Source organism: Myotis davidii, unplaced genomic scaffold (genome assembly GCF_000327345.1).
Source record: "Myotis davidii unplaced genomic scaffold, ASM32734v1 scaffold266, whole genome shotgun sequence".
Taxonomy (NCBI): domain Eukaryota; kingdom Metazoa; phylum Chordata; class Mammalia; order Chiroptera; family Vespertilionidae; genus Myotis; species Myotis davidii.
Window position 1 is genome coordinate 2,391,136 of NW_006300032.1, and position 13,781 is coordinate 2,404,916.

At 47.1% G+C, this 13,781-nt stretch overlaps 1 protein-coding gene across 1 annotated transcript in view; it reads right to left on the minus strand.

Moving 5' to 3' along the window:
* The window catches only part of ARFGEF3 (ARFGEF family member 3), a 127,273-nt gene that overhangs the window by 30,592 nt on the left and 82,900 nt on the right, over positions 1-13,781 (minus strand). The window contains exons 13-19 of the mRNA XM_006776223.2: positions 10,726-10,892; positions 9,603-9,768; positions 5,811-5,918; positions 5,266-5,481; positions 4,993-5,103; positions 2,467-2,617; positions 1,571-1,891 (exon numbers count right to left, since the gene is read on the minus strand). Coding sequence (XP_006776286.1) covers positions 1,571-1,891; positions 2,467-2,617; positions 4,993-5,103; positions 5,266-5,481; positions 5,811-5,918; positions 9,603-9,768; positions 10,726-10,892 — 1,240 coding nt within the window. The remainder of the gene's footprint in view (positions 1-1,570; positions 1,892-2,466; positions 2,618-4,992; positions 5,104-5,265; positions 5,482-5,810; positions 5,919-9,602; positions 9,769-10,725; positions 10,893-13,781) is intronic.

The window sequence follows — 13,781 nt, forward strand, 5'->3', positions numbered from 1 at the left end:
AGCTATATTAAAGCAAATTAATTAAGGCTTTTGATGGACTACATTGATGAGTATAACACTGGGCATGGCTCCAAGGATACAAGAGGAGGAAATCCCTTCCTGTAAGCTCCCTGAGTGCAGGGACTGTCCTCATCCCCTCCAACTCAGGCACCGGGGCCCAGGACACGGTGGAAGCTCCAGGATCTACTGGGATAATGAATATTCCCTCACATAACGGACCTTGAAGGTTCTCTTGTTTTCCACTCAGCTGGGCACAGACATTCCAGCAGGAGTTAGGGAGGAGGGGTGAGCGCAGGCAGCAGGGCTGAGGGGGATCACAGGCTCACTGGTAATCGGAATGTTAGAACCAAATTCGGTCTGTGTGGCCACATGAAGAATGAGATGAGCCAGCCTCCCCCTGCACTGGGTTCCCCAATGCCTACCCTCCAATCCTGCGGTGACACCCGAGGGCAAGCAGCCCCGTGGGGTGCCACGTGCTGGGTAAGGGAGTGTCTCTAAGAGAAACCAAACAACAAGCCCCCGTTGAAGGAGTAACATGAGACACAGACCAGTGAACTCATTCGCAAACCATTGTAGCAAACACTTTTCTTGCTGTTTTGTGATTCTAGTTTTAATACCATTTAGACTTTGTAGCTCATGAACCACTTCTTTCCTTGTAAGAAACAACAGCGGTGAAGGGTATATCCCACCTGACACCTGTATCCAGACCCCAAAATACTTGCACAGCCACCGTGTCGGACAAACAGGAAAAAGGGGGACTGTTGTACTGAGTTAGTACATGTACGGGGCTAGTAGATGAAGCGGGAAACTGAGTCTCAGGGCAACTATTTCGACAGGCACGACCTTGCAGCTGGTTGGTGTCAGAGCAAGGAAAGGCTGGGTGTCCAGAGCCCCAGCCAGTGGGTGCACTTCCTCCCCTGCACCCCCTGGCTGTCCGTCCTCACCTCATAAACCCCACTGCACCTGTGCTGGGTGGTCAGGGCACAACCACCAAGTCTGGAGAGTGAAGTGAGGTGGTAGAACATGGGACTGGTGACCAAAAGCACTTTCAACATCTAAGTGTCAACACACAGCTGGACTTATCGCTGATTTTCCCCTCTCAAACTTAACGTGGTTTTAGGCATCACTTCATAATATATCACACTCCGGGTGTGGGATGTTAAAATATTAATTATCATAAAAAGAGTGGATTTTTACTGTTTGCCAAGCTCTGTCCTCAGTACTTCAAGTGTCCTGATTAACTGAACCTCGCGGCTACCCTGTGAGAGAGCTACTTCATGACCCGATTCCAAGATGCAGAGGTGAAGTTGCCTGGAGTCCGGGAGTCCAGGCAGCCTGCCGCCAGGGCCTCCAATTAGTCATCAGACAACAGGCCAGTCTAAGTGTGGGCGTGGCAGGAGACAGAGCTATGTTTGAGAAAAATGAAGAGGTTTAAATGACTGGTGAACAAATCAGGTTGTCCTGGGAGTGATTCTGAGACCAGAAGAGATGGATGTGAGGTTGCCAACAGGCGATGGGTGCTCCGTGGCGAGCGGCCTTTCTGGGGGGTGGGGAGGAGGGGTGCACACACCTGTCGGCCTGCGTGGACAGCGTGAGCACAGCCTTGGCGGCGCTGCTGCCGGTCATGAGGCTGCCCCCGCGGAAGTCGGAGGCCCGGCCGCGGCTGCCTTCCCTGATGAGTTCTTGGATGGAGAGGGGCTGAATGACCGGGGCGGCACGCAGGGAGCTCTCCTGCTCCGGGCTCTGCTCCGGGGGCGAGCCTTCACACTCCAGGTCCCCGAGGAGTCCAGAGCCTCCGGGGGCCTTCTGGGGCTGGCTGATGGTCAGGGGGGGCTGAGAGGTGCCATCGCGGAAGTGGGTGTGCTCCAGCGTGCCCACATACTCACACACCCTAGAGAGAGTCACACACAAGCAGCTGGTAAAGTCGCAGCTCCATCGGACCAGCTCTGCAAATCCCACACTGAGACACAAAGGAAATTCAGCTAGTGTTACAGTGCTCCCCAATTTCCTCCTTCCTCTGAGGATAGCCATCTCCCCGCCTCTCTCCCCTCTTGTATTTTGTGTCTCCATGTAAGCTATCCAACATCCTTCTTTAAATGGAGAAGACATTAACAAACGTGCGGCAATATTATATTGCTGACACATGGCCAGCTTTTAGATCCGCATAGTATTCATTAACTGACATGGCTTTTATCATCCACTATTTAAGAAATTGGCTTTTCTTCCTTTGTAAAAACACATCTGCCTCTCCTAGACAATGTCAATAATCTATTTATAATCTTGTGAATCCTATCACTTTGGCCCCTGGTCTCTCTTCTCTTTTTAATCTCTCACTTGGGGTTTACCCAAACTCTCGAACTATTCCCTCTGTTTAAGGGCTGCAGACCCTGGAGTTTACCCCTTCCATCACCCCCAGGATGCCATGGCAGGGTGGGTGCCATGCGGGGTGGGGATCCCGCCAAGCACCTGAACACGTGTGGCCAGCAGTCCGGGTTGTGGCTTCCCATCTCCAAGCCTACACTGAGGATGGCGTCCATGCACAAGACGTGGGCTGTGTGCAGCCACACCCCCTGCAGCTTCCCGATCTGCTCCAGTTTCTGCTCCACTTTTAGTTTCACTGTGCCAGAAAGACATTCATTAAAATAGCATTCTGAGTGAGGGAGACAGAAAGGGAGAGAGAATGGATGGAGAGGAAGAAATGTGCTATCATGCAAGGGCAAAGGGAAACAGAAGACAACACTGGCAGCAAGTTCCTCAATGGCAGGTCCCTGTGGTTCATCATGCAAGTTCCTTAGCCCTCGGGCCCCACCGACACTGGAGACTCCAGCTCTGTGACATCAGAAGTTGGATGGAATCTGAGCTGGTGGGTGCAGCTCCTCCAGGCCCACCCCTGGGCTCTGGATCAGGCTTCATGTGCTGACCCCAGCTAAAGCGATCTGGGCCCAGACCCTCCCCTGCCCCTGTGTACTCAAAGTAATAATATGGGAGGATTCTTAATGTTCTGCAAGTTCTCTCTGAGATTTAATGTTACGCCTTCATGATGATGATCACCCAAAGCAACCTATGTATTATGCTCTGCATGTCACAATGGCTGCTTTATATCTAAAAATTACCATATCATTTCATTCCCTGAGTTTACATTTATATTTGTGACCTTCAAGTAATAATTTTTATTGTAGAATATTAATGAGAAAGGATGCAGAAGGTGACTTAAGATGTCAATTATGCTAAATGCCAAGACAAGGCCAAACGATGACATTCTCCATGAATAAGGGTGTCAAATTGTTGGAAGACAGCCCTGGTGGGACAATGAGTGATGAGCCAGAACCCAGAAATAGAGCACGCTCATGTCAGAGGAAGTCGAAGAAATTGACTTTTAGCAAAGCATCATTTGTGACATGCATCTGATAGTGATTTTTTTATTTGCATATAATTTGAATATTAGTTTTCATTTTGAAGTTGTAAAGCTTTAAATGTAAGAATTTTTATATAATTTATGGTTGTGCATATTAAGTACAATTGTGATACCCTTTTCCAGTTAATACTGGGATCTGTGAGCACTGCTTTGCTTTCATATGGATCTATATATAACGTTCAAGTTTGAGGAACAGTGGCCAGTCTGTTTTTCTCAGCTTTTAAAAATGTGCCCAATGTTCCTGTCACTAGCTTACTTTATAGTATATACCTGATACATAGCATTCGCATACATTGGACCAAGCTTCCGATTTTGCCCTTCTATTGACTGTTTGCCATTTCTTCATTAGGAAAGCCATTTTCTTTCCTTATCCTATACAATAAAAGCCTAATATGCTAAGTGTCCTCTCATCCGGTCATCCATTCAACCAATCAAAGAATAATATGCTAATGATATGCTAAGGTCTCTCAACCGCTTCCTATTACGTGCACTGACCACCAGGGGGCAGCTGACCGGTTGACCAGTTACTATGACGTGCACTGACCATCAGGGGGCAGAGGCTCTGACCGATAGGTTAGCTTGCTGCTGGGGTCCAGCCAATCGGGACTGAGCAAGACTGGCCAGACGTGCCCTGGAGCCCTCCCTCGGTCCCTCCCCAGCCCCGAATGTGCACCAGTATGACTCCTCGGCCTGGCCTGCACCCTCTTGCAATCCGGGACCTCTCGGGGGATGTCAGAGAGCCAGTTTTGGCCTGATCCCGCAGGCCAGGCCGAGGGACCCCATTGGTGCATGAATTAGTACATCGGGCCTCTAGTACTTAGATAATTACCCACTTCATTAACCAACTGATTAAATAAAAACCAACTCTCTTCTGAGTTCACAAAGCTCAAGTTTTTCTCTGACAAGAGCAATGTCTTCCTGTGCCTCCTCTCAGGGAGTTCCTCCATCTGTTTGATTTCCCCCTTCAGAAAACTGGCCACACCACCTTCTCCGCTGTAACCTACAATGTCCTCAAATGTGCACTCTGTGAAGTGCCAAGCCAGTGGCCAGATGACGACAGAGGTTTGACTAGCTCAGCTGGTGGACCTCTGGTGTCCTACACAACACCTGTTAGCAGCCAAGTGAGCTTTCCTGACTGCCAGAGGCCATTATGTCTCTGGTATTCAGAGGGATCTCTGTAAGCCAGGGGTGGGGAACCTATTTTATGCCAAGGGTCATTTGGATATTTATAACATCATTCATGGGCGATACAAAATTATCAGTGTAAAAATTAACCTGGTATATTTGGTCAAACATTTAATTAACTCACCCCTAAGGCGTTGGCAGGGCCAGACCAAAGGATTTCATGGGCCTTATACGGCCTGCCAGCCAGACGTTCCCCACCTCCGCTGTAAGCAGTCGGTTAGATCACCCCTGTAAAACAGACCCAAGCCTACGAACCAGCGGGCTCTCACGATTAGTGGTAAACCTATGCCATGTTTCACACCCAGAATGGACAGGAGTGCCTGCTCTTGCACGTGCATGCGTGTGCGCGCCCCACATAAGACACCAGGCGAGCTTGGCCTGTCAGCTGTTACCTTGTGCTATGGCATCACTGGGTTCTTGGACTTCCTTGTCCTCTTTCTCTTCCTGGACACAGGAGGCAGCTGCCATTTGGGCAAGGGCCGAGGCGCAGTTAGCGGCCACTCCTTTAGAGGAAACAAACAAGTTACCCCTTAACTGAGTCTACTCTCTAGCCACCCACCTGGCAGAACTCTCCTAAAAGACTTGTTTCCCACTAGGCCATTCCCAGTGTGTTCCACAGGTACACCCCTCAGGCCATGGGTCACAAATTCTCCCCCCACCAGTACCTAGAGCACAGCTCAGCCGCGCCGCTTTCCGCAGCCCATCCAGGCTCATGCAGATGGCGTCGCGTTCTTTCTGGTTCTGCTCTTTGATGCCTTCAGCTCCTAGAATGAAGGCCAGCCCTTTGGAGCTCCCGGCCATGCGGCCAGTCAGGGGAGTTGATAAAGTATCGATCAAGTTCTTCCAGCAGCCGACCAGGATATAGCGAGCAAATGCCACCCCTAGAATGTGAAGGGGCATGGGTCACGTTTTGGAGACAAAAACAACCTGGCAATGAATGACAGCACAGGATTCTTTGACCATCAAGACGGCGATGCTGAGCTGTGTGCAATTCTACTACAGGAAATAGAGTTTAATGGATTGCACTTTGTGCTTATAAATAATGAATGTTCCATCGCCGGCTGGATGATGCTAAGTAACTTCCACCAGGCACTTGTTCTGCAAAGACAAAACCTTAATTCATTTATGTCAGCCCTGGAAACTGCCAATAATGATTTAATTGCTAGTGCCACATGTGATGTATGTATATTCATAAACTCAAGGCCCTTACCTGCTACTGTGGAGTCATCGATCCTCCTGCTCTGGGTGAAAGGAGACTCTGCAGAAGCAGAGGCCATCAGCTGGCCCCCAATCGCGCTGCTCTCCAAGCCATCAATATCTGCCGAAGAAAAACAGCAGCGTTTTCCCTGAATGGCACAGTCCAGTCAAAAACAAGCGGCCACCACAGTATTTATTTTCCCCCCAATAAACATCCCTTGGATCTGTTACATAACAAGTATGCAGCAAACTTTTATCAAAATATTAAAAATTTTGTTTCATTCAGTACAGTTTTCTTTCATTGCCAGAGCATTCTGCTTTAGGCTGCTGTATATTTTTTTAATTGAAAAAAAAAAGATAGACTGCTATTTCTGTTGTTAAAAATTTATTTTTTTTAGAATAGTATGATCTTTGAATAGTTTTGTTCAAAACACTGGTATTATCCCCAAGTTTTATATATACACAGGATATCTCAACATGGATTTGTCTTTCAGAGCTTCCTCATAAATATGAAAAATAAAATAAACCTCTTTGGTGAGATAATTGTATAACCTGACTTCATAGTATTATAATAACATCTTAACAATAATAATACTTTACAATTTTCAAAGTGTGAGGACGCAACATTTTTTTCATTAGATTTTTCCCAACAACTTCAGGTATATGGGCAGAGTAGGTATTGTTTTTCCTATGTCAAAGAGGAGGAAATAAATACTCAAAGTAGATCAACTACCCAGGCCAGGAGGCTGGTCAAGGAAGGATTTAGGTTCAGTAGTCACATCTTCTGACTCCCATCTAGGCCTCTTTCCATGACACCACACTCCAGCTCAATATGGGATCCTAATGTACCTTGTTTAAATTTTTGTTAAACTCTCATCTACAAATTGAGCTCAACAAACCAATCCCTAACATGCTGGCAAGAAGGAACTGGCTTGGGGTTGAGAATGCAGGGCTTCAGCCTTGGCCCTGAATTAAGTCAGCCTGGTAGCCTGGAGGCAGGTACTCCATCCTCAGGGCCCCAAGTTCCTCAGTAAACAGGAAGTAAGCACTGAGGAAGTGACCATGGAGTGGAAGCATATGTACTTGAATGCAGCAACTAGCACAGCTGAACGCAATGGGAAAAGAGAGTAGCATAGGTTTACTCCTGGACTTCACCCTCAACCCAACAGGATGGTGTTTGAAAATGATTTAATTATATTTTTGAGTCTTATAGTGACTCCAAGAAGCCTAGAGACTTCTGGAAACACATTTCTTTGAAAGTTGCTAAGAGGGTAGATCTTAAAAGTTCTCATCACAAGAAAAAAAAATTGTAACTACGTGAGGTGACTGATGTACATTAAATTTATTATGGTGATCACTGTACAATACAGACATATATCAAATCATTATGTGTACATCTTGGACTCATATAGTATCATATGTCAATTATATCTCAATAAAATCAGGGGAGGAAGGCAGGGAAAAATCTACATTACAACCGAAGTGGGAACAGACCAGTTTCACTGAAATTAATATGACGTGTGGTCAGTCTAATGACATTCACCAGAAATGGCCACTTATGAAAGTTATCATGTTTCCAGTGTGCTAGGTAAAGGATTGATGAATTCAAGTAATGCCAAGTTGATCTGACCACCAAGATTCCACAATTATATAGGGCACTTTGACACGACATCAGGAATGGCCACAGTTAGGACAGTGTTGATAATCAGATGGCTGCTATAGCTTTTCCTGGCACATAATGAAAAGATGAGATGGAAGTTTCCAAGCTCTAGGTTAATTGCTGCTCAAATTCACTTGTCATTCAGTAACTGGAATTTTCTACAAAGAATCACAGAGCCTAATTTTGTCCAATTCTTATGAAAAGCTGCTTTTCTATCATTCATCTAAAGTTAGATAACTTTCCTAGGGACATTGCAATTAAGCTTACTGTTCTATTATAAAAGAGATGGCTGATTAACAGTGATGATTGATGAATATGGTGACTATGAATAGCTTGTTATTTGTTCATTTCTACATCTGCTGAATGACTCCTTTTATTAAGGTTCAGGTAAGAGATTAATTTTGGCACAAACTATGGTCTTTTAAAATTAAACCTGGCAGGCTTAGGATCCCCACCCAAATTCCAAGGGCACTCTAAGCTCTGGCGAGTACCTTTAACCCCCCACTTGAAGGGGGTTTATGAAACAGATGGAAACCAAGGACTACTTATGGGTAGAATGAATAAATGTCTCACATATTGAAGAATTTGTATTTTTCAAATGGATGTAACTGTTATCATGATTAATAAAACATAAATTGCTCACTTGTCCAGTGATCCTGATCCTCATGGCTTAGGACCTAGCTTTGCTTCCCCCAAATTCCATCCTAGTTCTGGAATCCAAGTTCCAAATACCAGACAATGACCAGGACTCTGCTTGCTGCAGAGAGACCTCACTCTATGCTTTGATCCCCTGTCTGATTCCTAAATAGACCCCAAAATTGCTCATTGCTGGATTTCACCTGCCAGTCGCCAACACCGCCATGTCTGTGAGAGCCTCCAATACCAACCACAGGCAACATAACACACCTTTAGACAACAGATCCTGCCTCCTAGCTGGACCGTGCTGCCCCAGCCCAGTCCTGCTCCTTCCTGTCAGTGTGCCCTGCCCGGTGCAGAGCCACGGGAAGCTGTGTGAGGACATGTGGCACTACAGAGAGGGCAGGAAGGTGGCTATGTGGGGCCACCCTCTACATAACCTATCAGCTGGAGCCAGGACGGCATCGCTCAGCTCAGAAATCAGACTGGCAACTCAGATCAAATACAGGACAAGCCTGGAGAGCTAATTTATCAAGGTTACTAATGACTAGACCAAACTTTTGAGCCCTCCTGACCTTTACCTGACATCATAAATGGCTGCTTTTGCCCCAAATTTTCTTTATGACCATACTCCGCAATGCTCTCATGTGAAATTTCTAATAGTTAAGTAGGGTTTTAAAAACTCTGGACACTGAAGACAGAGATGCTGGGCAACTACTTGACATTAAATTTTTTTTAAATCCTCACTCGAGGATATGTCTTATTGACTTTAGAGAGAGAGGAAGGGAGAGAGAGAAAGGGGGGAAGAGAGAGAGAGAGAGAGAGAGAGAGAGAGAGAGAGAGAGAGAGAGAGAGAGAGAGAGAGAGAGAGAGAGAGAGAGAGAGAGAAACATCTCTGTGAGAGAAACATCAATCAGTTGCCTCCTATATGTGCCCCACCCCGACTGGGAATCAAACCCACAAGCTTTCGGTGCACGGGACAAGCTTCAACCAACTGAGCCACTCTGGCCAGGCAACTTGACATCATTTTTAATTCTGGTGCCACTGGGAAAAGAGGGGAGGACCTCTGATATGGACAAGAAATGCGAATGAAGCCAAGTTTAAAATAAATCATTCTACATTACTGGCACTGAAGGCTATATAGCACAATACAGATAATAGTATCTACTAGTACGTGAGAATTTCCAGGAATAATTCTGGGCTGCGTGCCCAGAAAGTACTTCATATCCCAGAAGAGGCCTACAGTTTTCCACCAATAGGCATAGGTGCTAAGTAAGTCCTTATCTAGTGTGGCACAGTGAGCTGCGCAGAGGCCCACAGGGAAAAAGGACAGGACACTCTTGTGAGGTGAATTCATGACACTTCTCTCCAATTGTCACCACCAATGGCAGTCTTGTGGGTGCCATTTTAAGGTCTGCTTGAATCAAACACCGCTACTGCTCTGAAAGGGGATTTGAAGAGGGAGCCCTCCCACCCGAGTGGCATGGAGCTGTGTGAGGGGCCACCGACCGGTCAGCATGGTGATGAGCGGAAGGCTGTTGTCCTCGGGGCTGCCCCAGTAGCCGGCCTCTCCCAGCATGTTCCTGTCGAGCACCTGATGGTAGAGTTCCTCGATCCAGGCCTGGGAGAAGATCATCAGCACCCCGCTGGTCTGGACCTGCTTCATGAACTCTTTCTACAGGGAAGATCACAGGAGGAAACGACCAAATCAGACCCCCTGCGAGCAAACAGGCTCCTCCGCTGCCTCTTCACTCCCCACGTTCCCTGAACCACTGCTTGTAAGGAAAAGCAAAACCTGTTGATTGCGGGTGGGAGATGGAGAAGCCCTAAACTTCATGAAGTTCCTTTCATTTATATCTTTTTAAGAAAGCCTGCTGAAGGATTAGGAACACTGCATTTTATATTTTTTACTCTCTGATGTGCGGGAGGATTAAAACTTATCAGAACAGGGCTTCTTCTTGCTGCCCAACAGCAGCAGCTGAGTGGAATGAGCCCCCTGAAAATTCATGGGTGTTTCAAGAGATACTTACATGCATGAAGCCATCACTGATCCTGGGGAACCTACACTTTATCAGCAAACGATCGCTGATACCGTTCACGCAGCTCCATGGATTAGGCGTAGGAACGGACATTAGGGGACACCACAGAGTGGCTGGCTGGGGCAGGAGATCCGACCACAGGATAAGCACCATCCCTCTCCCCCAGACCTTACAGGAGCAGCTTTGTTGTTGACAATGAGTAAGCTTAGCTCCGGGTCACCCGCGGAGGTCTAGGCACATTTTGGAAGACAATGAAAAGTTTTTGTGAAAGACACCTTCATTTTCAGCAAAGGGGGCCATTCCCTGCACACCTTCTGCTGCTACTTAACCTGCTGATCATGAGTTTTGGAACATGTCTTGTGTGTGTGTTGAATAATGCCACCCAATGAAATGACTGGGCCGTTGGCAGGCAGCCGTGTCCAGGGACTTGGGGTCCTGCACTCTCTGGAGCCTGCGCTCACTGCGCGGTACAAACCTTCACATCTTTTTCTACCCTCCACAGCGCCACCCCTCACAGGGCACTGACGCTCAGCATTCCAGCCCAGAGGTCACCGCCTGTCCTCGCAGGGTCAGGGTGGACGGCGCACACTCACCATCATGCCAGGCGCCAGGGCTGGCCGCTTCCGGTAGTAGTCGCCATGGGAGAGCTTCAGGTTGAGGAGCAGAGCGCAGTGCGCTGCCGTGTACAGGCTGTCCGCGTTCATCAGCATCTGCAGGCTGAGGCTGCTGTTCCCGTCAAACCCAGGGGAGTGCATCATGCCTAAGGGAGAGGACCAAGAGACCTTAGGGCAGTGGTTCTCAACCTTCTGGCCCTTTAAATACAGTTCCTCATGTTGTGACCCAACCATAAAATTATTTTCGTTGCTACTTCATAACTGTAATGTTGCTACTGTTATAAATCGTTATGTAAATATCCGATATGCAGGATGGTCTTAGGCGACCCCTGTGAAAGGGTCGTTGGACTGCCAAAGGGGTCGCGGCCCACAGGTTCAGAACCGCTGAGTTAAAGAGATACTCAGGCGACTGAGTTTGAAATGGGCAGAGTATTTGACTTCGTGTAGCTCCTGCTCAAAGTCTTCAATGGCTTCCCATCACAATAAAATAAAACCCAACTTCCTTCTCCTCTCTCCTTCTACTCACTACAGCCATGCTGACCTGTGGTCCCTGACCTCACCAAGCCTGGGCCTGCCTCAGGGCCTTTGCATTTGTTTCCCTACCTCCCAGAATGGTCGTCCCAGATCTCTAGACTTGCTTACTCCATTTTTTCAGGTTTCAGAGACCTTCCCTTTCAACTCCAATGCCTCAATGGCATTTACTCTACCCGGCATTATATTAATATACTAGAGGCCCAATGCACAAAATTTGTGCAAGGGGCTCAGCCCTTGCAGCCCTGGCTTCATCCAGAAGGTGGTTCGGACAGTCATTCTGCTATTTGGTCTAATTAGCATATTAGCTCTTTATTATATAGGATAATTTGTTTATTGTCTGCCACCACTACTGTTATCTACTATTATGTAAGATCTATGAGAGGGTGGGACTTTGTTTTGTTCACTAGAGAATGAATCTCCAGTGCCTCGAACAGTGCCTAGCATACAGTAGAGCCTCAAAAATATTCACTGAATGAATGAATACAAATGAATGAACAAGTTTGCTATGAGATCTAGATGCAATAATGCATGGAGGCTACTTAGTGCAGCAACTCATAATTATATACTTTTCTAGAAGTAATAGTAGTCCTCAAATTTGGGTGATAAACTATAGGAACTACAACCTTCAGCTTATTCTGGCTATTGTTTTTCCAGTGTTTATAAAGTTCATTCTCTCACTCTGTCATTAAGATGTTCTTTATGAAAAGGGCTGAAAGGATGACATAACTTTTAATACTTCTGCAAGGGTATCTGTGGGATAAAGTCCTAAGAACAGAATAAAGACATATATGGATAGATATGGCCAAAATACCTTCCAAATAGTTTTATACCAATCTTTTCTCCTACCCACTATGCATAAGAATATTCTTCTACCCATTCAACATACTGGGAACCTTCAATTTTTCAAACCTTTGTAATCACATTATATGATTTTCTTGAGAACAAATTTGTTAAGTCTATGATTCTAATTTTCTGATAATAAAAGTAATAAATTTTTTTTTAGTTCTTTGGAAAAAGGTACAAAGAAAAAAATGAAAATCATCTGTATTCATACCATTCTGAGATAAGAATTAACATTTTGATATTAACTTTGAATCCTTTTAAAAATTATATTATGAGCATTATCCATATCATTAAATATTATTTGAAAACATAATTTTAATGGCTACATAATATAAATGGATGTACTCATTTAGTTTTTCCCTTATTTGGGGACATTCAGATTAATCCTAACATTGTTGCTGTGAAGTGATACTATCACATACATTTTGGTACACCAGTCTCTATTGGAGTGTGTTTCCTTCGTGTAGATTTCCAGGGGTCAATGACATGCTGGCTTCGCATGTGTACCCATCTGTCAGGACTTGGAAAACCATCTCACATTGGCTGAGCTACAGTTTTTCAGTCTGTGATTGATTTTTCACCAGGACAAATCAACCGCAGAGGTTTTTGTGTTCTTAAACAGCATCTCTGCTTTACCCAGCCATTCACCCACCCCTCAATCCACCCACGCCCCTGGTGTGACACATGCGATGAGTAAGAGCACAGTCTCCGGAATCAGGCTGTTTATATCCTGGTATCCCCACTTCGCAGCCATGCACCTTGGGTAATGTACCACTCAACCTCCCTATGCCTCAGTTTCTCATCTGTAAAATGGGGTTAATACTACCTACCCTCTGGGGCTATTATAAGCATTAAATTAATACATACATGTAAAACTCTTAACGTGGTGCGTTCAGGAAGTGCTATGTTAGTGGGAGCTATTATTATTATTATTACTAGAGGCCTAGTGCACAAAAAGTTGTGCACTTGGGGTGGGGGGGTGGTCCCTCAGCCTGGCCTATGCCCTCTCACAGTCTGGGACCCCATGGGAGATAACGCCCTGCTGGCTGAGGCCTGCTCCCGGGTGGCAGAGGGCAGGCCTAATCCCTAGGTGCAGCCCCTGGTCTGGCTCAGAGCGGGGCCGATTGGGGAGTTGGGGCGCTGCCCCCTGTCATGCACAGAGCAGGGCGGATTGGGAGGTTGCGATGCCACCCTCAGTCACGCTCAGGGTAGGGCCGAATGGGGGTGTGGGGCACCGCCCCCTGTCACACTCAAGGCAGGGTCGATGGGAAGGTTGCGGCGCCACCCCGTCAAGCACAGAGCAGGGCCAATCGGGGGGTTGGGGCGCTGCCCCCTGTCACACACAGAGCAGGGCCCATCAGGGGGTTGGGGCGCCGCCACTGTCACACTCAGGGCAGGGCCGATGGAGAGGTTATGGCTCTACCGCATCACACACAGAGCAGGGCCCGTGGGGTGGGGGGGTTGGGGCGCCGCCCTCTATCACCCACAGAGCAGGGCCGATCAGGGGGTTGGAGTGCTTTCCCCTGTCAGGAGCAGAGCAAGGCCGATAGGGAGCTTGTGGCCCTGCCCCCTGCCACACACAGAGCCGCATGGGTGGGGGCTGGCTGGTTTGCCCTGAAGGGGGTCCTGGATCAGGGTGGGGGTCCCCACTGGGGGGC